This window comes from Myxocyprinus asiaticus, chromosome 3, assembly GCF_019703515.2.
Source record: "Myxocyprinus asiaticus isolate MX2 ecotype Aquarium Trade chromosome 3, UBuf_Myxa_2, whole genome shotgun sequence".
NCBI classification, from domain to species: domain Eukaryota; kingdom Metazoa; phylum Chordata; class Actinopteri; order Cypriniformes; family Catostomidae; genus Myxocyprinus; species Myxocyprinus asiaticus.
In genome coordinates, this window is record NC_059346.1 from 53,719,666 (window position 1) to 53,746,889 (window position 27,224).

At 35.8% G+C, this 27,224-nt stretch overlaps 2 protein-coding genes across 2 annotated transcripts; one reads left to right on the forward strand and one right to left on the reverse strand.

The window, feature by feature from the left end:
* Positions 1-1,597: 1,597 nt before the first annotated feature.
* On the reverse strand, positions 1,598-14,803 carry LOC127430815 (transmembrane protein 150A-like). The gene is made up of 8 exons (XM_051680910.1): positions 14,715-14,803; positions 10,619-10,866; positions 10,195-10,242; positions 9,588-9,674; positions 9,395-9,462; positions 8,922-9,049; positions 8,625-8,802; positions 1,598-5,376 (listed from the first exon to the last, which is right to left on the reverse strand). The coding sequence occupies exons 2-8, from the start codon at positions 10,681-10,683 to the stop codon at positions 5,066-5,068; spliced, it is 885 nt and encodes a 294-aa protein (XP_051536870.1). The 5' UTR covers positions 10,684-10,866; positions 14,715-14,803; the 3' UTR covers positions 1,598-5,065.
* A 1,835-nt stretch (positions 14,804-16,638) lies between these two features.
* Positions 16,639-26,971, forward strand: LOC127430787 (mitochondrial outer membrane protein SLC25A46). The gene is made up of 8 exons (XM_051680857.1): positions 16,639-17,114; positions 18,908-18,950; positions 19,081-19,138; positions 19,351-19,428; positions 21,502-21,602; positions 21,888-21,944; positions 22,277-22,334; positions 25,667-26,971. Exons 1-8 carry the CDS (start codon positions 16,862-16,864, stop codon positions 26,252-26,254), a joined length of 1,236 nt encoding a protein of 411 aa, XP_051536817.1. The 5' UTR covers positions 16,639-16,861; the 3' UTR covers positions 26,255-26,971.
* The last annotated feature ends 253 nt before the right edge of the window (positions 26,972-27,224 follow it).

Below are 27,224 nucleotides of genomic sequence, written 5' to 3' on the forward strand. Positions count from 1 at the left end.
AGACATTGGACAACAGATAATTGGAAAAGAGTGTTTTGGATCTTAACCCCATTGAGCTTTTGTGGGATCAGCTAGACTGTAAGGTGCTTGAGAAGTGCCCGACAAGACAGTCACATCTATGGCAAGTGCTACAGGAAGTGTGGGGTGAAATGTCACCTGAGTATCTGGACAAAATGACAGCTGGAATGCCAAGGATCTGCAAAGCTGTGATTGCTGCATGTGGAGGATTTTTTGATGAGAACTCTTTGAAGTAGTTTAAGTAGTTAAATTTTCATGTTATTAATATTCTGACTATACATTATGATCAGTTGAATGCCACTTTGGTGAATAAAAGTACCAATTTCTTTCCATAAGAGCAAAATCTGTACATTATTCCAAACTTTTGGCCGCCAGTGTGTATATATATATATATATATATATATATATATATATATATATATATATATATATATATATATATATACTGTATATACACTGATCAGCCACAACATTAAAACCACCTGTCTAATATTGTGTAGGTCCCCCTTGTGTCGCCAAAACAGCGCCAACCCGCATCTCAGAATAGCATTCTAAGATGATATTCTTCTCTCCACAATTATATTATATTAGGCAGGTGGTTTTAATGTTGTGGCTGATTGGTGTACACACACACACACACACACACACACACACACACACACACACACACACACACACATATATATATATATATATATATATATAGTACTGTGCAAAAGTTTTGGGCACTTGTGAAAACTGTTGCATAGTGAGGATGTCTTTAAAAATAATGCCATAAATAGTTTTCATATATCAATTAATGTCATACAAGGTGTAGCAAACATAAAACAAGCTAAATCAATATTTGGTGTGACCACCTTTGCCTTCAAAACAGCACCAATTCTCCTACTTACACCTGGACACAGTTTTTCTTGATTGTTGGAAGATAGGATGTTCCAAGCTTCTTGGAGAATTTGCCACAGCTCTTCTGTCTATTTACGCTGTCTTAATTACTTCTGTCTCTTCATGAAATCCCAGACTGAGTGGGGGGCTTTGTGGGGGCCATGACATCTGTTGCAGGGCTCCCTGTTCTTCTTTTCTGTTCTTTTATATTTGCAAAAGGAATGTTTGGGAGTCTAAAATGTATATTTCCTATTGACACACTAAAGCTGAAGATATAAATAACCATCTTAAGAGAAATGTTTTTGTGAAACATCAACACTTTTGCACAGTACTATATATATATATATATATATATATATATATATATATATATATATATATATATATATATATATATATATATGCAGAGCTGTTATCAAGGCATAGGGTGGCTACTGTAAAGAGCCTAAAATATAAGATTATTTGATTTTTAAAATAATTAAAATGTTCCATGATCCATAATTTTCCATAATCACTATGTGATTCTTTTCAGGGCTGTTGCAAAACAACAACAGTTTATTGTTTAAATGTTTAATTTTCTTTTAGAAGTTCTTTTCATACAATGGTATATTATATTTTTCGGTTATCAAACACGTTTTGCATCCAGCATCAGTCTTCCCCCGATGAGAAACACACTAGGGCAGCGTTTCACAAAAGCATCGTAAGCTTAAGTAGATTGTATAAACCATACAATGGTCTCTACTATCAACTTAAGCTTGCGATACTTTTGGGAAAAGCAGCCCATGTCATTTTAAGAGTAACATAAATTCTATACTAAACATTATGTACCTGTGCTGTAAATCAGTTTAATACATGGCAGCAAACAAGCTTCTCAACAAACAGCATCTTTCCAATTCAGGTGCATTTTATTTCACAAAAGAAAAAAAGATAATGAAATGTGCAGATGAATGATTCATAACTCAACAGAAAGTTGCAGTATGAAGTAACAAGTCAAAAGTTTCCATTTCGCATGTTTATCAAAAAAATCTGCCATCTAAACATTCTGTTTTTGGAAAGTCTTTACACAGTTTGTGACTGATACTAAATTATTTGTTGGAAAATGTTTATTGAAGTAATTAGTATAAAATGTGATTAGTACCTTATTCAAACAGCTGCACTGACAGTCTCATATGTTTAAAATTTGATCCCTATATATATAATAACTTGACTGCGCTTTATGTAACAGTATTTCACAGTTCTAGGGATGTTTGAACTTGGCCTTTCACACAAAACAGAAACAACAAAGATCCAGTTTAAACTCCATAATATATCTTAGCAGCTCCTTTAGGAACTTTCCTTCTCACCACAGCAGGGTTTTCATAGAGGTATACTTGTCTGCAAGTTCTTTCACAAAGTTAAATTTTGCATTGTTTCATTGTCTGGCATTACAAAGAAATCATAAACAAATAGATTAAAATATAACCATAACCCATATTAATAACACAAATTGCTTAAAAATGAGCAAGATCTTATAACTAAAATACGGTGTGTCATCAAAATACACCTTATTATGGAGGATTTCACATTTTGGGTCCGCCGAATGCTAAAAATATTCAGGTTTTCCCACTTTAGTGCCCAACATATGAGATTTTTTTTTACAGAGTATTCTATATATAACAAAATGACATATCTAGTAAAAGAGGTGTTAAAAGTGGAGCAGCCTTCATTTCATAATAATTGACTAGAATGTTGTCTCATCGCAGCATACTCTTGTTTTATGCAACATAATCCTCAGCTAAAGGCATTCACTTAAAAGCAGCTCTTCACAACAATTGCTCTTTATCATTTATGCTAATGTTTTTAAAATAATACAATTCTGTATACAAGGGAACTGCAGATAAGATATCTGACTGGGTAAATAAGTGGTAACAGGAACTGAAGATTGAAAAAAAAATAGGCTTATTTTCATTATCAATGACTCAAAGCATAGTTTTTTTTGACAGGCATCTAGAAAAGATGAACCACTTGATAAAAGTTGGATTAATTTCGCCATAAAAACAAAAATAATTTAAACAAAATAATATAGTTTGCCTGTGGTATTAAAAATATTAAGACCTTGTTTTCACGATACCTGGGATGGATCAAGCAGAATGTGTAGCTACTGGCTGACACCACACAGTACGACAGGTTTACCATGACTAAAAAGTAAGTAAATCTTATTTCATGTAGCTGGACCCTGAATAGTTGCAACCACGTTGTATCAGGCACTATAAGACAGGGAGTCCACAGCACCTGATGTCATGTCAATAAAGTGCCAAAGATCAAACTAGGCTATAACAACACTTGGAATGACGGAATGAATGCATAAATATCAATGCATCTCAGGTATGAGAAAAACATTGGTTACTTGACTTGAAGAACTTCACCGAAAACCCAAACTATTTGTATCAATGGCTGGAGCATCTCCATTGCTACAGTAAGGGCTTATACCAACTTAACTTGTGAAGTTATCACAGTTCCTACAGATTAGATGAGTGGATGAAGGTGGATAAGTTTAGCCATTTATCTTCTTTGTCTTGGCAAGTGTCTTGGTATTGCTGGCAGATCTGTAACAGATTTAAGAGGTGTTCACACTGATGGCGATTTGCTGACACAATGCGACCATAGGTCACTCAATTTCATAAAAAGTTGGTGATTTCAGGTGACATGACCAACCACTGGCAGTGTGATAAAGTTAAAGGAATAATGAAAATTCAGTCATAATTTACTAAACATTTTGTTCCAAATTACTTGCTTTCTTATGTGCAACACAAAAGGAATGTTTAAATGAATATTCGGTATGTCTTTTTAATACAATGACAGTTAATAGGGACTCACTTTAAAATTTTTGGAAAGGATTTGGTGAGAAACAGCGCACAATTTAAGTCATATTTCAACTAAAATCTAGACGTCCGTTGCGCATGAGAGAAGCTCGTTTACAGTGGCTCACAGTGGTTCCAGCCCGATCTCATGAAATTTACGGGACACTGGCAAAATGTTTGCAAACCAAAATTACGTGCTTCATGACACGTTTGGCTGCAGTTTCCCAGTGAAATGTCCAGCGGGGGGCGCCAAAAGTGAGTGAAATGATGTTGTAATCAGAAGAGGTTTTTAAGGTGAATATGTTTAGAGTAAAACGCACTTCCCTAACCTAAAAATGTAACCTAACCTAAACCTAACCTACAGTGTTATAAAAAAGGTAAATGAGAGGTAAACAAAACAGACATCATTACCCTAAACCAACACCTAAACAATAGTGATTTAAAAGCAAATTCGACATGAAAAGCACATTTTCTGAAGCAACCATGTTATATCTTGTCACTTCTATGGCACTTTGCTTCACTTTCACTTAGAGTAACCTTGACTGGGTTTGAGGCTCAGTCTCCAAGTCCAAAGTCCAACACTCTTATCAGGTGAGCTACCGTGCAAGCTAATCCCATTGGAATAAGTGTGCAAATGTAGGTGGGTCTGTAATACAAGTGTTAAAATGTATCGTTTTTCAAATGATTCGTTAAGAGTAAAAGTGTTTTGATATTATAACATTGCAGGGTGTGAGTAATAGTGGAAAAATAAGTGTTAATAAAGTCATAAACAGCCATACTACCTGTTATTTGTGTGAAATTGAATAAAACACACAGTTGTTGTGCTTCCAGTGTTAATTTCACCAGGAAACTGCGACGAAACGTAGAACTCGGCATGTAAAAGTCAGTTTGCAAAAATGTAGTTATAGTCACATTTATTCTATTAGACTAGGTTGCAAAGTTCTGGTGTGAACTTTTCTATTACTTCAGTCCTTTCTATTCCTTTAATCGCTGTCAGTGTGAACACACCTTTAGAGAGGCGTTATTGCAGTTTTAACACAGTAAATGAATACATTTTTATCAGAGGCCCCATGAATCATTTGAAGGATTCGTTTGCCCTGGTAACTAGGACTGCAGAAAGTTGTCTTAAACATGAATGTAAAATATCATACAAAATACCTTAGTTATGACCAACTGGCCATTACTATTAGATTATAATCAAAAAATTGCTGTAACCTTGCAAGTAAGTAATTCTGTACTGCTTGTACCAGTTCTCCACAAATCTGTGATGTGAATGTGAAAAGACTATACATTGAGGTCTGAGAGAATACTGTATCGATTAACCCTTAAAACATGGCGATGCTCTCTGGTGTACAGTTGAAATGTGTGGAGGTGCTGCTACCCCCGGGAGACTTAAAGCTGCGGGCACCACATCCCATAGCAACACCTTTGTTGATGCCCCCAACGATGACCCCTGAGCCTGGATGGTGATGTTGATTGCGCTTCATTAAGGCTGCCATCATGGTGTCAGTGTTGACAGTGCCAAACTCATAGGTGAACGTGCCGTAGTATACCAGAACCAGCACTGTGAAGACCCATTCACAGATGGCTGCAGCGTGCTGCAACATAAAGCTCTCGTGGATGAAGAAGATACCACCTTGAGTAGGGAGGATGATGTTAAGGAACAGATTTCAAAATGTACAATTTTAACATGTCAGTAAACCAATTAACTGTAATGGTCTTACCTTAATGGATAGCAATTCTGAGGAACATTACTTTTAAAAGTATTGTGTTACGTTACTGCGTTACACCATACAGTATATTTCAAATAAATTGTTTATTTTTAGAGAAAGTAACTAGGAATGGGCATAAATACCCGTGTACTCGATAGTGACATTTAAATCAATAGTTCACCCAAAAATGACAATTCTCTCATCATTTACTCACTCTCATGCCATCCCAGATGTGTATGACTTTCTTCTGGTGAACACAAACGAAGATTTTTATAAGAATATTTCAGCTCTGTGTCTTTACAGTGCAAGTCAACAGGTTTAGAAACTTTGAAGCTCAAAAAAGTACATAAAGGCAGCATAAACGTAATCCATAAGACTCCAGTGCTTTAAGCCATATCTTCAGAAGTAATTTGATAGGTGTGGGTGAGAAACAGATCAATATTTAAGTCCGTTTTTACTATAAAACTGCACTTTAAACAGCCCTCCTAAGTGCTCTCCTAAGGGTTCCTATTTTGTTTTTGCTGATTTACATTCATCGTGCATATTGCCACCTACTGTGCAGGGAGGAGAATTTATAGTTAAAAAGGAATATTGATCTGTTTCTCACCCACACCGATCCAATCGCTTCTGAAGACATGGATTAAACCACTGGAGTCGTATGGATTACACTATTGCACTACCATCTGTACATACTGTTTTTATCATACATATATTGTATTTATTACTATTATTGTTATAGATGTATATATTGCACATATCTTTATTCAATATTCAGTGTTCGTTATGTGAATCTTCAATTCTGCTTTTAATATTATTGTTATTCTTAATCTATTGTTGATTATCCTGCTGTACCATAACAATTTCCCTCGCGGGATCAATAAAGTATATCTAATCTAAATCTAAATCTAATCTATTATTATTATTATTTGGGAAAGATAGGGGAAGATCAGACATAAGAACGATGTGCATTTAAGTTTCAATTTAGATTAAAAAACTTTAGATTTAGATATATGTTTAGCATGATGATGCATCATCTAAAACTGGGGTTCAGGACCCCAGGGGGCCTTAGGGGGTCTGTAAAAAGTTCAGAGGAAAAAAAAAATTTGTGCACATTTATTATTTTTTTAATTTATTTTTTTAAGTAAAAAGGTTAACATTTGACCAAATTCATTCTGCATTCTACAAAGGTTAATCATGTTTACTTTATTGTAATGAGATTTTTAACAGTAATAAATACAAATAAATCTACATATAGTTCCTTCATTTGCAACACACATACTTTTGATTAGATTAGATCTGAATAGATTAAATCTTTCTAGGGAGTTTCTCCATGTCACTGTCACCTTTAGCTTGCACAGTGGGGGTTGTAAAGCAATATTCTCTGTAAAGCTGCTTTGGAACAATATTTATTGTGAAAACTGTTATAAAAATACATTTAAATTGAATTAAAAACATTTCTCTGCAGGTTTTAACATCTATCATTGCTCTAATAGGCTATTGTGCAAAAAAAAAAAATATGCGCTAATACAAAGTAAATATTTTACAGATATTTAAAAAAGGTTATATTTTACTTCTTTTTATCTTTAGTGCAATAACAATATAAAAAGCAAATATTTAATTTTGAAAACAGAATGTTGTGTTTATAATATCACGTGTCACTATTTTTCACACATAATATAAATTGGACGTTTTAGAAAGGGAGTCCTTCACAAGGGGATCATCATATTTTGCCAAAAAGTTAAAAAAAATTCAGTCATATGGATTACATTTATGCTGCCTTTATCTGTTGGACCCTAAAGTTTTGGACTCTAGAGACTTGCATTGTATGGACCTAGAGAGCTGAGATATTCTTCTAAAAATCTTTTTTGTGTTCAGCAGAAGAAATAAAGTCATACATATCTGGGATGGCATGCGGGTGAGTAAATGATGATCAAAAATGTTTAGATTTTTCTTTTAAAGTTTTAAAGCATGTAACTGGCAAAATTTAAAACCCTTGTTTTAGCACAAGGAAACAGGACGCATCAGGACCAATTAATGTTTAGTCTGCAAATGCATTGTGATCACGTGTTTTCGACAACCTCAAAATGTGTTTGTGTGATTTAGGGTACAGCGGGGCTAAAGGCACACCTTAAAGAAAGCGTGTTTTTTCTGGTCACAAAGTGTATAAAGAAAAAACATTTCTTTTTATTGAATAATGATGGAGCAACATCATTTGTTTTTAATAACAGAAGGTTGTTTCGATTCATATATATATATATATATATATATATATATATATATATATATTTATTTTTTTTTTATAAAGGTGGCGAGGGAGTCTTTTACCCCACACTTGCGGTAAGAGGCCCTCAGGGGGGTTAGAGTGATATCGTGTAGATATAGGTACAATAGTGATGGGAAAATGTTTTTCAACTTATGGAAACACTTTTAAGACAGCAGGTTGCTTTTTTGAGTAACAAATGAAGATAATAGTTATTCAAAATAACCACTTCAGAAAATGGTTAAACATTTTCTGTTAATTTCAATCACATTTGGCATTTTATAACATCTCAAGTATTCTATAAACAAATTAATCTCAATTGTGATTGGATCAGTCCAATCAGTGTGAGCCCACTTTGGACATTTTCCAAAACAAATCTATTCACACCATTTAAAAAAACAATGTGTTTTATAGGGGCCTTTAGTTCCTGCAACAGGGAAGCTTTTACCCCAAATACAGTACTATCCTTTCACTTACTGCACAGTTATGAAACACTTTTGATTGAATCACCTTGAACAAAACTGAAAAGACAGATAAGTATTTTGTCTTAAAATAAATGTGATAATTAATTAAAATAAGCAAGATCTGAAAAATGATTAAACGTCACATCAAATAACCTTAAAATCAACCTCAATCAATCTCATGGATCAGACATATCTTGCAGTGTATAGTGACTCACAGGTGTTTGGAAAAGTACTTTTTGTTGCTATTTAGTATTTTAGGAGAAAATTACATCAAAAGTGCCTTTTAAAAAGCCCTGTTGTACCCTACACCTGCATTTAACACTATCCACTGAGATGGATGTGACAACCAGGTATAAACGTTGCCATTATGTTGTGTTAATCACTGTCTTCCATCAGGTCCAACACAACTAACCGCTGCTGTATAGAAACACTGTACAGATAAGGATACTGAGGACAAGTGAGACCAGAGCTCCAGCTGAGAGAACTACACGCACATGAGCCATCCAGTAGTCCAGCGCTGTCTCCGCTATACGGTACGTCAAAACACACTGCAGACACACAAAGAGCAAGCCGGCAGGGAACGCAACACCAGCGCCCACATAATGAAGCGTTTTAGCGTGATCGACCTGAGACAACAAAAAAAAAAAAGACAGAGAATGAGAGGTAACCAAAAAAACAAATGATAATGTCACTGACATTTGCTAGCATGGGCTGAAGTCACCGAGGATGCCTCTCGCCTGCTGACCTGAAAGTTGCCCACCATGACCAGACCCAGGGCGTTAATGCAGCCGGACACCAAAGCGCTCGTGTTGGTCCAACAGTAATGACTGTGTTCAATCACTTGAGCGTAACGCAGCATGCACACCATAACCACTGCAGAGACAGATCACGAGAGGAAAAGAGAGAGTGAACAGAATATAAGACATTTTTTAGGAATATATTGCTCTCAATGACAATGAGGCATACCCCGATTATTAATTTTACTAAATAGTTAGATATCAATCTGCCTAACTTGAGACAGCTTGAGTTTAAAGATCTGTTTATGGTCATACAGTACACTTACAGGTGAAGTGTGTAATTTCTGTGCCACTTGTGGCAGTATGCCCATTAAACTATAAAAAAAATTATATTAATAAAAAACTAAAAATCATACACTTCATCTTAAAAGATATATTTAATAAGTTAAGTATTTAGTCATTCTGAAATCCTAATTCTTACCCATAAAGGCCCCAACATTGCCTATCAAACTGAAGAGACAGCTCTCTGGTGGATAGCAACCACATTTACTGTCAAAAGAAGAAAAGATAACATTTCATGGCAAGTTTAAAGAAAACAGCGAAATGAGACATGTTGAAATTGTGGTCATTCTGTGGTAGATAATTTCACAGTAGTTATCACAGTAAGCATTCACCTGATGAGGGGGATGTCTTGAAGCGTGCAGCAGGTCATTGGGAAGCCCCTCTTAGCCGTTTCCTCTGTACATGTCAAGTTGTATGACCTACGATACACAGAACTATTTAAGAAACACTAAAGTAGATGCTAAACAGGGACGCTAATTACTAGTCTGTAACTGCGTGTGTTACTCTGCTTTTGGCCCATGAGTTTTTTTTTTTTTGTATTACTGCCATTTACAGTGCATCCGGAAAGTATTCACAGCGCTTCACTTTTTCCACATTTTGTTATGTTACAGCCTTATTCCAAAATGGATTAAATTCATTATTTTCCTCAAAATTCTACAAACAATACCCCATAATGACAACGTGAAAGAAGTTTGTTGAAATCTTTGCGAATTTATTAAAAATAAAAAACGAAAAAAATCACATGTACATAAGTATTCACAGCCAGAAATGTAATACTATTGTGATACATTTGTGCTTTTGTTCGTTTTTGTAAAGCAACCTTGGGTTTTAGAAAGGCGCTATATAAGTAAAACATTATTATTATTATTATTATTAGTCCCATTGGCTGAACTAGGTAAATGTGCATGTAGATACTGGAACGTTTGGGATTCAACTTACCAGTTCTCAACAGGACAGACATGGTGGTTCATTACTGCCATGGCATATCTAGAGAAAATTTTTTTTTATGAATAACTGTATAATAGCATATTAATAATAGCATTCTGAGATTAGATTCTTCTCACCACAACTGTACAGAGTGGTTATCTGAGTTACCGTAAACTTTGTCCTTTCAGAGTAAATTCTAGAGACTGTTGTGCATGAAAATCCCAGGAGATCAGCAGTTACAGAAATACCCAGATCCAAGGTAATACTATGGTACTGTTTGCCACTTTTTTTGTTAGTGTGGTTCTTAGATAATGACTGCCTTATTCCGAAAAAAGGGGCTCTTAATCTTTCATATGTAGACAACAAACCTCAATGACAGTTCAAAACATGAAACTTCGATCACTGTAAATATCATAACTTGAACATAAACACTCACACGATCCATATCCCCGTGATGGAGAAGGCAGACAGGCTGACAGGCAGAACAATCCAGGCAGTCATTGGTCAGTCTGTGAGATGCCTGCGACCCCAACATGAGGGTGTGCAAGACTGGGGCTATGAAGACACAATGTGAGACACCAGCAGGAGAAGCCATGCAATGCGGGGTATGAGGACCAGCGGGGGCAACGCAATTCTCCTTCGGCTACATCTGTAGTCCCTCTGATTCTCATCAATCGATGATAACTAGTGAAGAAATAGTGATGTTAATGGTTGTTTACAAAGAGACTTTATTGTAAAATGCAAAGGCGGCAAAAAAGTTGCATCTGAAGCAGCATTTATACAGTACCACGAAAAGGTGCATTTACATTTGAAGTCAGAAGTTTACATACACCTTAGCCAAATACATTAAAACTCAGTTTTTCACAATTCCTGACATTTAATTGTAGAAAACATTCCTTGTCTTAGGTCAGTTAGGATCACTACTTTATTTTAAGAATGTGAAATGTCAGAATAATAGTAGAGAGAATGATTTATTTCAGCTTTTATTTCTTTCATCACATTCCCAGTGGGTCAGAAGTTTACATACAATTTGTTAGTATTTGGTAGCATTGCCTTTAAATTGTTTAACTTGGGTCAAACATTTTGGGTAGTCTTTGCAGGTATGCTTGGGGTCATTGTCTGTTTGGAAGACCCATTGAACTGTTGCTTTATTATACACTACCGGTCAAAAGTTTTGAAACACTTGACTGAAATGTTTCTCATGATCTTAAAAATCTTTTGATCTGAAGGCGTATGCTTAAATGTTTGAAATTAGTTTTGTAGACAAAAATATAATTATGCCACCATATTAATATATTTCATTATAAAACTAAAATTTAATAAAAATTAAAAAAAAAAGTTTTTGAAATTGATGACTTGGACCAAATAATAAAGAAAATCAGTCAATAAGTGCCCAACATAGATGGGAACTCCTTCAATACTGTTTAAAAAGCATCCCATGATGATACTTCAAGAAGTTGGTTGAGAAAATGTCAAGAGTACATGTCTGCAAATTCTAGGCAAAGGGTGACTACTTTGAAGATGCTAAAATATAACACAGTTTTGATTTATTTTGGATTTTGTTTAGTCACAACATAATTCCCATAGTTCTATTTATGTTATTCCATAGTTTTGATGACTTTTCTATTATTCTAAAATGTGAAGAAAAAAATTATATTAAAGAGTGAGTGTTTCAAAACTTCTGACCGGTAGAGTATCCACATAATTTTCCTTCCTCATGATGCCATCTATTTTGTGAAGTGCACCAGTCCCTCCTGCAGCAAAGCACCCCCACAACATGATGCTGTCACCCCAGTGCTTCACGGTTGGGATGGTGTTCTTTGGCTTGCAAGCCTCACTCTTTTTCCTCAAAACATAACGATGGTAATTATGGCCAAACAGTTAAATTTTTGTTTCGTCAGACCAGAGGACATTTCTCCAAAAAGTAAGATCTTTGTCCCCATGTGCACATGCAAACTGTAATCTGGCTTTTTTATGGCGGTTTTGGAGCATTGGCTTCTTCCTTGCTGTGCAGCCTTTCAGGTTATGTCGATATAGGACTCGTTTTACTGTGGATATAGATACTTGTCTACCTGTTTCCTCCAGCATCTTCACACGGTCCTTTGCTGTTGTTCTGGATTTATTTACACTTTTCACACCAAACTACGTTAATCTCTAGGAGACAGAATGCATCTCCTTCCTGAGCGTTATGATGACTGTGTGGTCTCATGGTGTTTATACTCGCGTACTATTGTTTATACAGATGAATGTGGTACCTTCAAGTGTTTGGAAATTGCTCCCAAGGATGAACCAGACTTGTGGAGGTCCACAATTTTATTGTATTTTTTTTTTAGGTCTTGGCTGATTTATTTTGATTTTCTCATGATGTCAAGCAAAGAGGCACAGAGTTTGAAGGTAGGCCTTAAAATACATCCACAGGTACACATCCAATTGACTCCAATTAGTCTATCAGAAGCTAATTGGCTAATTGTCTAAAGGCTTGACACCACTTTCTGGAATTTTCCAAGCTGCTTAAAGGCACAGTTAGCTTAGTGTATGTAAACTTCTGATCCACTGGAATTGTGATATAGTCAATTAAAAGTGAAACAATCAGTCTGTAAACAATTGTTGGAAAAATTACTCGTGTAATGGACAAAGTAGATGTCCTAAATGACTTGCCAAAACTATAGTTTGCTAATATGAAATCTGGAGTGGTTAAAAAATGATTTTTAATTACTTCAACCTAAGTGTATGTAAATTTCTGACTTCAACTGTACATAGTCTGTTTAAAGCTGTACTAGTATATAACTTTGGGCTCTCTATCGACATTTGTTGTTGAAACATGAAAATACAAGTTACTTGCACTTAGCAGTGCTCTTCTGCAAGGATGAATCTACCGGTTCGATGTATAGGCTACCCATGGTTGCCTGCACTGTAAACCCTAATGTTGTCAATACTCGAAAAATCAAGTTGTCCTAATTAAACATTACTTGAAATGTCTTGAAAACTAATTTTGTTTATCTAAAAACCGGTCCTCTACAGCGATAGCGACTTTAATCGCCATTCTATATTAATGCACCTACTCTGCTGTCCTCTGTAATGAGACATTGTGAGAGTTTTATGCCTCTGTTCAAACAACCTCCGGATGTGAATATAGTATAGCATGTCTGTGTAGCAGTCTAATGAGTCTTAAAGAGCATGATTTAACCGTCGCATCATAAAACCCAACAGCACAAGTCACAAAATGCCGTCTTTAAATCAACTGTGAAGTGCTTCAAGAAAAAAAATGGCTGAAAAAAAATGAGCCAAGTATTCCTGAGTCTGGCCTAAGGGAACCGTTCGATCATGCAATGCTGACTGAAGCACGATTTGGTAATTGCATAAGGCCATATTCGGCTTTCATCCTTTTTTTCAAAGAAAAGGACAGACAAGTCAAAATAATTTTTTGTGGTAATCAACATCATGCCACAAATGATGTCGACTGAGCTTAACTTGTATTGAACCCGGAATATTCCTTTAAAGCCGAAGTGCAGCACTAACATCTCCAAACGGAAAAGCAAAAATAATCAGTTTTCAAACAATTCCAGAAAAGTCCCCCGACAGATTGTCCCAACCCAAAATTACACCATTGGTTGAGCAAATGTTACTGTGTTGGCCTGGACGGGCCACTTAAATAAACAGAGCAATGTTTTGATATGGCCACAGAACCCTTGTAGATTGATTTCACCTAAAAATAGCTTATAACTTATAATTTACTCAGCATGTTAAGCAGTTTAACATTAAAAAATTAACACACATCCACTTTAAGGCACAAGAATGCAATATTAGGACGCTAAAAGGATTAGATCATACCATATGAAAGCGAAAACTATTCAGTAATATTAAAAAGTATTAAAAACAATGAGATCATTCCTTTGTGAGCTCATTTGAAATACAGTGGGTTAATAATGTAATATTTTCAAGTGTTACTGTACAGTTGCCCCACACCACTTTTTTAAATGCTACTGTTACCTGGCTTCTGCAAATATATACAGTATGTTTTACTGTACCAAAAGATGGCAGGTAGATTTGTACTAGTCTGTGCATCACAGAAATGTGGCAAAAATGTCCCTCGGTCTCTCCTACACTACCTCTGAAGCACACAAAGTCACAAATCATCAATCTGACACAACCGCACTAAACTAATCTAATCTACCCTTCAACACAGACCATGCTGAATGTCACAATCAGTGAATACAGTCCGACACAACTAACCGGATAAATGTTTAAAGTTACAGTTACACTATATGCAATGGTTATAATAAGATGACAGTGAATAATACTGAAATTAATGGTTTGTTTTTAAGATAACACTCAACATAATCAGGTAGCTTGTGAGCTATCCAGCAAATGCTATTCAAGTCAACAACTTTTGAAGACGATGCGGATCTCATAATATATGTATATCTTTATGTACAAACGCTTCATATCTGTTCCTTTATCATATGCACTATTGTACTCAAACCTGTCAGTATTGAGAGGTTATGTTTTGATATGTAAAATCATGATCTTACCGCAGGCCTCGCGACTCATAAGCGGATCCCCGTCAAAGCTGCTGCATCTCAAGCTGATGTAGTGCCGCTCTTCATCCACAGGGGGCGCTCACATCTCCATTTGAGCAGTGTTTAAATGCATATACCACAGTTTATTATGCTGGTCTTCTAGTGTTTGGATGCTGTGCTGCAAAAAGAATTTTGGAACTATTGCAAGTCTCGAAACCATATAAAAAACATTACATTTTCAAAGTTTTTATATTTATTATTTTATATTATATTTTTAGTGTACTCATTGTAAATTCTATTGTTTAGCAAACCATTGAAACATGGCCCTACTTTCACTTCATCTTTCCCTATCGTCTACATCTGGTCTGTTTCATAATATATGCCCAAAACTAAAATGCCCCTTGGGAACTGGTTTTGAATCATGGTGTGGATCTAGATCCTCGTGTTTAAAAAAAATTTAAACTCTGTCATCATTTACTCACATTTATGTTGTCCCAAACCCGAATGACTTTCATTATTTCATGGAATATAAAAGGATATGTTAGGCAGAATGTTAAAGGAATAATTCAGCCAAAACTGCAAAAATTCTCCATGCCATCCCAGATGTGTTTTGCTTTCTTTCTTCTGCTGAACACAAACAAAGATTTTTAGAAGAATATTTCACGGAGTGGTGGTGGTGGTAGTGGACTAAAGCACTGAACTGATAAGCGGACGGTTGTTGGTTCAATCCCCACAGCCACCACCATTGTGTACTTGAGCAAGGCACTTAACTCCAGGTTGCTCCAGGGGGATTGTCCCTGTAATCAGTGCACTGTAAGTCGCTTTGGATAAAAGTGTCTGCCAAATGCATAAATGTAAATGTAAATTTCAGCTCTGTAGGTCCATACAATGAAAGTGAATGGTGACCAGAAAGGACATAAAGGCAGCATAAAATTCCAGTAATTAAATCTATGTCTTCAGAAGTGACTTGATGGGGTGGGTGAGAAACAGATCAACATTTAAGTATTTTTTTTACCATAAGTTCTCTTCCCTGCCCAGTAGTGGCGATATGCATGAAGAATGTGAACTGCCAAAAACAAAAGAAGAACTATTAGGAGAGAAGTGCGATAGACTATTTTCACAGACTGTGATGACGCGTTTCTGCCTTATTTTGTAGCGTAAATCTAGCAAACTATTTTATTTGATCATTTTTTTTTTCAAATATAGAGTGTAAGTTTATAACATTATGCTTTGTGTTATATTACCCTGGAATTAGTTTTAAAAAAATGAGTTACCACAGCTGCGAGGGGGTTTCGATTACAACTGCTGAGAAAGTGACAGTAAATTTCTGTCTGTCTTAATCCACCGCTCTCTATTTTTTATCTTCTGGAAAGTCATGCAAACATAATAGTGGATTTTTTCTTTTGTTCTTGGAGCAAATGTGTAAGTGAAAATAACATTTGCTGTGGTCTCTCATTCACCGCTGTCGAAGTTTACCCTGCAAGCGTTTACTTCCACGTTCCAAACCCCGGAGTGTGAAAAAGGATATAGGGAGGGAGATATATTAATGAATGTGGAAATATATAGTAAAAAAAAAAAAAAAAAAAATGACAAACATTTATTAGTTTCTTAGTCACACCTGTCATGGATTAAACCACTGGAATCGTATGCATTACTTTTATGATGCCTTTACGTGCTTTTTGAGCTTCAAAGGAATGGCATGAGGGAGAGAAAATCATGACAGAATTTTCTTTTTTGGGTGAACTATCCCTTTAAGATGTTTTTTTTTTTCAGCAAAAATTGCATTAAAATAAAAAAAAATTCTTGTACTACATTACATTAAAACACTAATTAGTACCAACACACAATTTTGCCACATAAACGGGGTTTATAAACGCTTAGACTCAGCAGCAGGACTACATGTCCCAGAATGCCACATTCAAAAGCGGAAGTAAAAGTGTCAACGGGCGAAAGTCACTCAACCGTGTGTTGTTGGGTTGTTTTGCTAAAGCACTAGCCTGCTCACAGCCTCGGTCAACCAGAATTTTTTTCTCGAAATTTACATTTCGATTCTTATAATTGTCAATGAATTCATATCACACGACAGAGGTTTTAAATCTAAGGGAGTCAGACTGATATATTTTGTCATTTCAGTGTAGTGTTCCCCGCGTTTCCCCATCATGACTTCTCGTCGGCCTGACAGCTTCGATGGTTTGGGTTACAGGGGCAGAGAGGACCCGTCATTCAGCGGGGGCTATTCGGGCAGGTCATTCAATAATTCGTCCAGTGCCGATCTCCAGCACTGGGTCACCACACCTCCGGATATACCTGGCAGCAGAAACCTGCATTTCGGCGATCGCACACCCCAATTTGAGACGCCACCTGCCCCGCCTGGAGCTGCGGACGAAGCGCAGTCAGCGGCTCCACCGACTGGTGAGATTTGACTGCAGTTTATCATCAGTTTGTATGCAGTGACAGGTTGTTATAAAAATGAATATGATCTATTTGTGCACCGCGGCAGTGTCTCACACTGGTCTGTCATCACGCAGACCGTAAATATGATCTGAATGAATGTGTTGTCACTGTCACTGCTCCGCCCATCTGCTAATAATGTCCAATTAGCTTTCGAATCGAATCGTTTGTTTCAGTCGGAACGATTCGCAAAGCGTTCGTGAATCACTCAGCTGTAAGGGGGAAATTTGTTTGAGAGTAAAATGAATTGAGCTGGGTGACATATTGGAACATTGGAAAAACAAACAAACAAAAAAAAACACACAGTCAGGGTCTCAAAGTGGCAGTATCAAACTGGAACACATTTATACACTTTTATATAGCACAATTGAAAACAGTATTAACAGCAGTATTTTACGATGTATTTATTTAACTACACAAAGCAAATACGTTAAATGCCGTGTGGGGACTTTAGTACGCAACAAGCCAGTCTATGGTATTGACATAATTTCACATGGTGGTAGGATGTCTCAATACTGGTGTGTACTGTCTTACAAAACATTCAAATGGATTTTATTAATTTTTTTCTCAGATACAGAATTGTACAAAATAAAGAAAGCAAAATGCTTCACAAGTACAACTGAGGTGCCAGCTAAACAGATACACACATTTTTATATTTCGGTATTGCGTCTAGTGATATGAAGCAAATGACATAGAGCTTTAATAAATGTTTTGCGAAACACATTTATTGTTTTGCATATGATACAGTTTAAGTCAATAGCATATCTTAAAGTGTTGTTACATATGTCGCTGATTAGAAGTCGACCGATAGTGGATTTTGCCGATACGATAACTAAAGTGGTGAGAAAGGCAGATAACTGATTTACCAGAAAATTCTGAAGATTTGGTACATAACTCTGGACTTTTAACTATAAACAATCCTGAAACACACCGGAGATTCTTATTTTGAAATGACCGAGACTTAGCTCCCTTATAATTCTGTGTATTTCAGTATTAACCTAATTAAGCTTTTTATAGCCTATTTATTCACCAGATGAAGGGTTTTGTTTATATATACTTTACCAGATTAGGTTTAATGAGGAATAAATTGTATTATTCACAAGATTTGAAGTTCGAGACAAGATGCATGTGCTGACGGGACACGTTGCCATGTAGTCCATGTCCTTCAATTTAGATACCTAATTATCTAAAAATATTAACAAAATATGCATTGAAGTGAGGATAAAAATATCAATGAATATTGTAAATAATAAAAGATTGACTAACACAGAGGGAAAAAAATATATATATTTACTAAGTATGTACACGGATTGTTTGCAGAAGTGACAAATCTTCGTAAACAGTCTTAGAAGAGTTACAGCTCATATATCAGCGATAGAGGTAGACTAATATATCGGTTTTACCGATTAATCTGGGCCGATAGTTGCTTTTTGCAACACAGATAAATCGGTAAAACCGATTGGTTATCGGCAAAAATCTATGCCAATAGTTGCCGGTAACCAATAGTTCAAAAAAGCAACTATTGGCATCGATCTACCTCTATCGCTGATATAAATGAGCTGTAACTCTTCTAAGGCAGCTTACAACGTTTTTTCACTTTTGCAAACAATCCATGTTATTTACTTTAACTGATCAAATGCAAACACTTGGTTCACCCAGAGACCTTTATAAAGTATATCAGCAATCAGAATCATATTGAAAATAAGTATTTCTTTTTTTTTTTTTAATCACTGTCGTAAATTCTGTCTTTCAGAACAACTGAACAGATTTGCTGGGTTTGGGATTGGTCTTGCAAGGTAACAGAACCCCATATATATTTACTACCTAAGCAGCAACAGTCATTGAAGATGGATTGAAAGTAAATTAAGATACAGAAATGAGAAACAATGTTTCTGAATCATAATCCTTTTCTAATGTTTCAATTAGCCTCTTCACAGAAAATGTCCTGGCCCACCCCTGCATTGTGTTTCGGCGTCAATGTCAGGTAAACCCAGATGATGAATGCTCAAAATACCTACACACTCCATATATGTCTGAAACAAAGAGCCATATACTATGAATACATTATTGCTGTACAGTATAGAAATTGTAATATGATGACTTTGTGTTCCAAACTCAAAGTAAATTATTCTTTCATCTGCATTGACTAATCCTGAAATACAATCAGGGTTTAATCAATTTCACTGTGTGTTTCAGGTGAATTACCATGCCAGGTGTTACCACTTGTCACCACTGACTGCCATCAGCGTGATGTACAATGTCACTAAAACTCAGGTAATACAAATCATACCTTTGTCATGTTGTTGTCGCTCAAAAAATATTTAAATACAGTTTAAAGCTTCTGGTCCCACTTTATATTAACTACTATGTACTATTAAAATACATACAATACAATGTACTTATTGTGAAACTAAATGTTGTTCTGCAGAATTCTCACAAAATTCAAATTTTCTGCTACTGAGTTTGAGGTACGGGTAAGTTTAGGGTTAGAGGTTAGGGTAAGGATTGGGGTAAGGTTAGGGTATACTACAGATGTAATTAAATGCAGGTACACTGCCTGGCAAAAAAAAAGTTGCAGTTTGGATTTAAATAAGCAGATACTTAATGATATGATCATTATTGCAGTGATTAATAAGTTTCAACAGTTCTTTTAACCCTAACTGATGCAGTGTGTAGCTTCTCATTTCTTAAACAACCATGTCGGAAGACATATCCCGTGTTCGTGGAAAAGATGTTACTGTTTTTCGGAAGGGGCAAATTATTGGCCTGCGTCAAGCAAAGAAAACAACTAAAGAGATTGCTGAAATCACTGGAATTGGGTTAAGAACTGTTCAATGCATTATTAAAATCTGGAAGGATAGTGGAGAACCATCAGCTTCGCGGAAGAAATGTGGTCGGAAAAAAATCATGAATGATCATGATCGGAGATCGCTAAAACACTTGAAGTCACATCTTTAAAAATCGATAGTAAAACTCACGGCTATGTTTATTAGTGAAAGTAAGAGCATTTCCACATGCACAATGTGAAAAGAACTTACAGGATTGGGACTAAACAAGTGTGTGGCCACAAGAAAGCCACTTGTTAGTGAGGCTAATCGGAAAAAACGACTTCAATTTGCTAGGGAGCATAAAGATTGGACTGTGGGGCAATGGAAAAAGGTCATGTGGTCTGATGAGTCCAGATTTACCCTATTCCAAAGCGATGGGCGTGTCAGGGTAAGTAGTGAAATGCATGAAGCGATGCATCCGTCATGCATAGTGCCCACTGTACAAGCCTCTGGAGGCAGTGTTATGATCTGGAGTTGCTTCATTTGGTCAGGTCTTGGCTCAGCAATGTTATGCGGCAATAAAATGAAGTCAGCTGACTAGCTGAATGTACTGAATGACCAGGTTATCCCATCAATGGATTTTTTCTTCACTGACATCGCGTGCATATTCCAGGATGACAATGCTTGGGCTCAAATTGTGAAAGAGTGGTTCAGGGAGCATGAGGAATCATTTTCACACATGAATTGGCCACCACAGAATCCTGAACTTAACTCCATTGAAAGTCTTTGGAATGTACTGAAGAAGACTTTATGGAGTGGTTTGACTCTCCCGTCATCAATACAAGATCTCAGCCAAAAATTAATGCAGCTCTGGACGGAAATAAATGTTGTGACGTTGCATAAGGTTGTCGAAACAATGCCATGATGAATGCATGCCGTAATCAAAGCTAAAGATGGTCCAACGAAATATTAGAATATGCAACTTTTAAGTCTTTAGTTCAAGGCCAAGCACTTTAAATGTCACTAAAATGCAACAACACATCTGTACATAATATGTACCTTGTATCTAAAACTTAAGCACATAGTAATTAAAGACACCTAATATAAAGTGGGTCCAAGCTTTTTCTCCCAATTGAATGATTAGCCAGGTAAGTATATACATTTAAGGTCTTCCAATAACCCAGTTTTCATAACAGTCCAGAAAGTTAGATCATATGACCTATAATATACACCATGTGGTTCAAAAGTATGACACCCCCTTCTAATTAACAAGTTTGACTATTCCAGTTGTATTTGTGGAATGCTGACAGATGCTCTTGTGTTTTGTTGAACATTTAATTTCAAAAGCATGGCCATTAATCCCTTCCCATGCTGCTATAACAGCTTTCACAGACCTCGCTTTGTTCAAATGGGCATTGTAATTCTGAAACAGAAAAGGGCCCTCACCAAACTGCCAACTGTCATTCTTTCGTTTTTGCTGCCCTGAGCATGAAAATGTGAAATGTCAAGATGATAAAACTTATGAGAGCATCCTATACAAAATACAATGATTCTATTATTTTCTCATAATCACTTACAGGGTCCAAAGGCTTTATGGAAAGGAATGGGCAGCACTTTTGTGGTACAGGGAGTCACCCTTGGCACAGAAGGCATCATCAGTGAATGTACCCCATTACCAAGGTATAGAAATATACAACCAGCCCTAATAAATGTGTCCTTAAAACCTCTTGAAACCCTATTTCAGTTTGATTCAGTTAGTTTGGTTTTACTAAAGACTGTAGCCAATGTCTTGTATCAGTCACAATGAAAATCTCTAGATCTATAGCTTTAGATTTGAATATTGTAAAAAGTGATGTTTTTGTTTTTTGGCAGAATAGAGCTTTTCAGGATTTATTTATGCTTTCCTGCAGTTAATTAGACAGATAATAGTTCTGTCATGTCTTATCTTCTCCTGTTTGTTCACAGGGAGTTATCACACAGGTGGAACCCTAGACAAGTGGTGGGACATTTAGTACTCAAAGGGTATGCTGAGACTTTGGCCTAATTTTGTTATGTGCAATGCTAATCATTTTTTTATTGAGAGTAATTTTGGTAGCATTTTTGGAAAATGCTGTCAGCTGCAAGTTGTTTATCTTGTGTCTTTTATGAGTCATCATTTTACATTGCTCTTCGATAGCAAGGAACATTCTGAATATGAATCTGACTAAGCTTAATTTGCAGCTAGTTATTTATACATTAAAGTCCCGCAAAGAATGTGGAAAGGGAATTTCATATGGTTGAGATATAAATTATCTGTCTCCTCCTTATCTCTTATTTAGTCCTTTGATGTTTTGAAATCATTGTCTTTTTTCCAGTTTGACATATGTGGTTGCAATGCCGTTTTACTCAGCAAGTCTCATAGAGACTGTACAGGTAAGTAAACAAATTCTTTGAATACTTGGGGAGAAATGCTGTTAAGAAAAAGGGGAATAAAATAATGCATTTAGAGCGGTTAAGAAATTTGCTGTGTAATAAAATATTAAAGGTGCACTCACGTGATTACACTGACACCTAGCGGCTTGGATGCGGCATCATTCAAAATCAATAGTGTTTAGTTTCAGATGCCATTGTAGTAATTCACTGTTCACAGTGAGCTATGATTAATTTAAATATATATAAATATAATAAAGTGTGAAAGTGTCCAATAACAGGGCGCTTACTAAGATTAAGCGAGTAGTATTTAGCTGGTCATGTGATTCAAACATGGCAGCCCCCATGTGTGGACTCTTTCCATGTAGAATAAAACAGCTTTTATATGGTTACTGATATGACTGGAGTCTTCATCTCAAGTTGTCATGATTTTATACATGTTTTAAAAATTACAATTAATTTCTTTAGGAGTACAATTTTTTTAATGAGGAAATTATTACTGAGTGCACCTTTAAAAATAGTCTAAATAAAGCGCTAACACATCCAAACCAGACACTAAGATTGGATTCGATGAATCAGGAAACAAATATTGATTTGATCTTGTGGTGGATGGGCAAACTGATTTTGCTGTTCTTTCACTTTCTATACTGCTGTTGGAATTAAAGCTAGTTGTGTGAAATTGTGTCATAGGAAACCCGTTTCTACCAACAAAGTGTCTTTCTTTACCTGACAGAGATCTGCATATTTTGGAAAAAATAAAGCATATTTGCCATTTGCGTCACAAAATGTCTCAGAACACAATTTATGACATCTTGCATTCTCAGCGTTGCCACAAAGGTGCTAAATCGCATTGGATTTTGTCTCCTCATCAGACAAATACAATCATTTTCTGCCTATTGTGTTAATTGTATGAACCCTGTCAAGAACATATACATCATATTTCATCCCAGAGGAAAAAAATAATAAGTTATAGTTTTTCCACAAATATATATATTTTTAATATTATTTAAGATTTTTTTTTTATTATTCTATAAGACTTTATTCATGACAGTTAAATGCATTTCACCAATTTTTTTTTTTTTACTGTAATGTGGGGACTGTAAAGTGTCACGATCTTCGTTTGAAAGATATTGATTCTTTAATCCCAAGATCTATATTTTACTCTATGCACAGCCCTAAAGAGTAAAAGTCGTTCCATGTAATGTGTTTGTATCCAAAGATGAGATCCACGCGATCCATTTGTCATTGAATAATGTCTCTTAATACCCTTTCTGTTCTCTGCAGTCAGTTGTTGATCAAAAGCAACCAAAAAAGAAACATTTAATTCTAATCAGGTATAGCACGGATTAGGAAAAGAAGTCACACTTGTTAATATACGCTCATTTACTGACGCTCATTACAGAAATGCCGTCTTTTTTAAAAAGACAGTACCGGTTTTTAACATGTGTTAAACAAAACAATGTAAATACCTGTAAATAGTGCAAATTATGTTATTAAACAATAAACATGTAACAAAAAATATTATATGCATTATAATATCGTATTTATTGATTGAAAACAGCCAAAATGTGACCAAAATGATGAAAAACTAATAAAATATAATTAGTAAAATTAGTATTTTCATTAGGTACCTACTTAGAAGGTCCCCTGTATAATTAACAGTATTAGCTGGGAGACACTTTCTTTCATAAGTTAGCAAAAGGCACATTATAAATGAAATATGCCCCTATGAATCAATATCCAATCGAATCGAGAGCTTGTGAATCAGAATCTAATTGAATTGGTAAATCTGTATCAATACCCAGCCCAACCACAATGCAAAAAAAAAAAATTACTGGAATGCAAAAAAATTATGATTATAGGGCTGGTTATTAATACAGATTTCCCGATTCGATTCCGATTCACAAACTCTTGATTCAATACAATTCCAATTCATATGGGTATATTTCAGTTATAATTACCATTTTGCCCAATTACCATCTCCCAGCTAATGCTGTTAATTATACAGAGGACCTTCTAACTAGTTAAATTAAAAAAAAAAATTTAGTTAACAATTTTATTTTATCATTAGCTTTTGATCATTTTGGTCACATTTTAGCTTTTTAAAAATGTACTAATTAATGTATTGCGTAAATAAATATAGTGTCTTTAAATTGCATATATTATATTGCATATACCATATATGTATATACACCGATCAGCCACAACATTAAAACCACCTGCCTAATATTGTCCCCTTCATGTCGCCAAAACAGCGCCAACCCGCATCTCAGAATAGCATTCAGAGATGATATTCTTCTCACCACAATTGTACAGAGTGGTTATCTGAGTTACTGTAGACTTTGTCAGTTCAAACCAGTCTGGCTGTTTTCTGTTGACCTCTGTCATCAACAAGGCATTTCCATCCACAGAACTGCCACTCACTGGATGTTTTTTGTTTTTGGCACCATTCTGTGTAAATTCTATAGACTGTTGTGTGAGAAAATCCCAGGAGATCAGCAGTTACAGAAATACTCAAACCAGCCCATCTGGCACCACATAAGACTACTGAACATTACTTTTGCTAATAAAAAAGATTAGAATAGAAGAACAGAGAGCCCTGCAACAGATGTCATGGCACCCACAAAGCCCCCCACTGAACATCGTGTCAGTCTGAGATTACATATAGAGATAGAAGCAATTGAGATTGCCTAAATAGATAGAAGAACTGTCACTGTGGTGAATTCTCCAAAAAGCTTGGAACATCCTATCTGCCAACAACCAAGAGTGTTGCATGATTGTTGTTTACATCATTTGTACTATTTTACGGGGTTTAAGAATCGTTATCGAGATCATTCAAATTGAGATTGCGATGCATCAGAAAATCGATATTTTTACCAAGCCCTAAGTGATTATTTACATTTAAAAAAAAAATTATATGTCATTGTAGTATTTGCACTGCTTTTAATGTATTTTGATAAAAAATTAAAAAAAATCATAATAAAAAATTATATCAGTATTTTTGCTTTAATATGATAATACAAAACTGGTGCAGTAATGAGAATCTAATTCTCCATTGACAATAATGTGAATTGAAGAAAAAAAAACTCAGATGTGAAACGCCTGGATATGTTATGGTGATGAGACTTTTGGTGTGAAGTGTGCTTAATTGTCATGAAAATAATGTCACAATGCAAAAAATCGTAATAGTCCTAAAATATACTTAATTTTCGTAATACACTATATATCATTTTTTTTATTTCTGGCATATTTCGCATCCAGAAATATGCCCTGGACATGTTTTCGTGAGATTCAAACAAACATGATTAAGTGATTCCTCTTGGTTCCTTCACCAGAGTGAAATAATCCGAGACAACCCTGGCATACTAGACTGTGTGAAAGAGGGCCTTGGGCGTGTGATTGGTATGGGAGTGCCCCACAGCAAGCGCCTCCTGCCCCTGTGGAACCTTGTGCTCCCTACGGTGCTCCACGGGATCCTGCATTATCTTATCAGTTCCAGCGTGCAAAGGTTGGTCCTTTACCTGTTGCGTCGTCAGAATAACAGCTCACCGAAGCACTCGTCCCCCAATTCGGGAACGGACACGGTCCAGTCTATGCTGGATGCCTACTTCCCTGAGCTCATGGCCAGCTTTGTGGCCAGCCTGTGTGCAGACGTGCTGCTGTTTCCTTTGGAAACAGTGCTGCACAGGCTGCATATCCAAGGAACACGCACTATCATCGACAACACCGACCTGGGTTTTGAGGTGTTGCCCATAAACACACAATATGAAGGAATGAGGGACTGTATTAATGCAATTCGGCGTGAAGAAGGCACCATGGGCTTCTACAAGGGCTTCGGCTCCATCGTGGTGCAGTACTCGCTGCATGCCACAGTGCTGCAGATCACAAAGATGATCTATTCAGCGCTGTTGCGGAATGCTTGAGTCGAAAGATTCGGAAAGCTTTATTGATGAGATTCCTTCCTAATTCATTCAGAGGTCCTTTTTTGGTTGGATTGGAAATTCAAGATAGAGATTCAAGATTGGAGATATGTGTGGTTTTCTTTGCCTATGTTGTTTCATAAAGCACTGGTTGTCTGCTTAATTGCACGACTCATTTTATCTAAATGCAAATGCAAAATAATCTATATGCTCTCATATTGGCACAGCATTTAAATTGTTTTTATAGTGACCCCCAAACCCACCTCAATACCCCACCACCAGCGCCAAAATAGACATGATATTTCTGAAGCATCAACTGTTGTAATTATGTTTATATACTGTTCTGTCCCTGTTTCAGTCACGTCACTGGACACTTTGTCTCGTAATGTGGTGTGTGAATGTGGTACTTGTTCATTTGGCAGTATTTGTTGAAGGCCTGTGCCAAGTTCTTACAACATGTATAGAAATTGTATTATGTTATTAAATTATTATTTGCAACTTAGTGAAATTTGTGCCAGTGTTTTAAACAGTGAAAATGTTTTTTTTCTGCCAGATTTAACTTGATATGAAAGATATTCAATTCAGTTCCTTGAATTGGTAGCAATTATATACAAAAAAAAAGCATGTGTAAAACTAACCTAAATCTGGTAATTAGGTGAGTAAATAATCAAGTTCTTAATTATTGGGGCACCTTGCTTTAAAATAAATGTCTAAAATCGGTTTTGTGTGAACTGGTTTTATTTTTTTTATCAATTGCCTTTGTATTTGACACATTAAAAAAAGAAAAAAAGGCAATGAATATACTGATATATTTGTCTATATCTGTCTATCTATATATCTGTATGTCTGTCTGTCTGCATGTGTCTGTCTGCCTATCTGCATGTATCTGTCTGTCTGTCTGTCTATCTGCATGTATATGTCTCTGTCTATACTGTATATCTGCCTGTCTGTTGGTCTGTCTCTCTATATATTT

What these genes read in the sequence shown, in the direction of transcription:
- LOC127430815 (XM_051680910.1), bottom strand. Translation starts at nt 10,683, where the DNA reads ATGACTGCCTGGATTGTTCTGCCTGTCAGCCTGTCTGCCTTCTCCATC. An exon ending in GTCTGTCCTGTTGAGAACTG is followed by an intron (nt 9,675 to 10,194) that starts GTAAGTTGAATC and finishes TGTGTATCGTAG; the next exon opens with GTCATACAACTTGACATGTA. An exon ending in CAATGTTGGGGCCTTTATGG is followed by an intron (nt 9,050 to 9,394) that starts GTAAGAATTAGG and finishes CTGTCTCTGCAG; the next exon opens with TGGTTATGGTGTGCATGCTG.
- LOC127430787 (XM_051680857.1), top strand. Translation starts at nt 16,862, where the DNA reads ATGACTTCTCGTCGGCCTGACAGCTTCGATGGTTTGGGTTACAGGGGC. An exon ending in GGACATTTAGTACTCAAAGG is followed by an intron (nt 21,945 to 22,276) that starts GTATGCTGAGAC and finishes TCTTTTTTCCAG; the next exon opens with TTTGACATATGTGGTTGCAA. An exon ending in GTCTCATAGAGACTGTACAG is followed by an intron (nt 22,335 to 25,666) that starts GTAAGTAAACAA and finishes TTCCTTCACCAG; the next exon opens with AGTGAAATAATCCGAGACAA.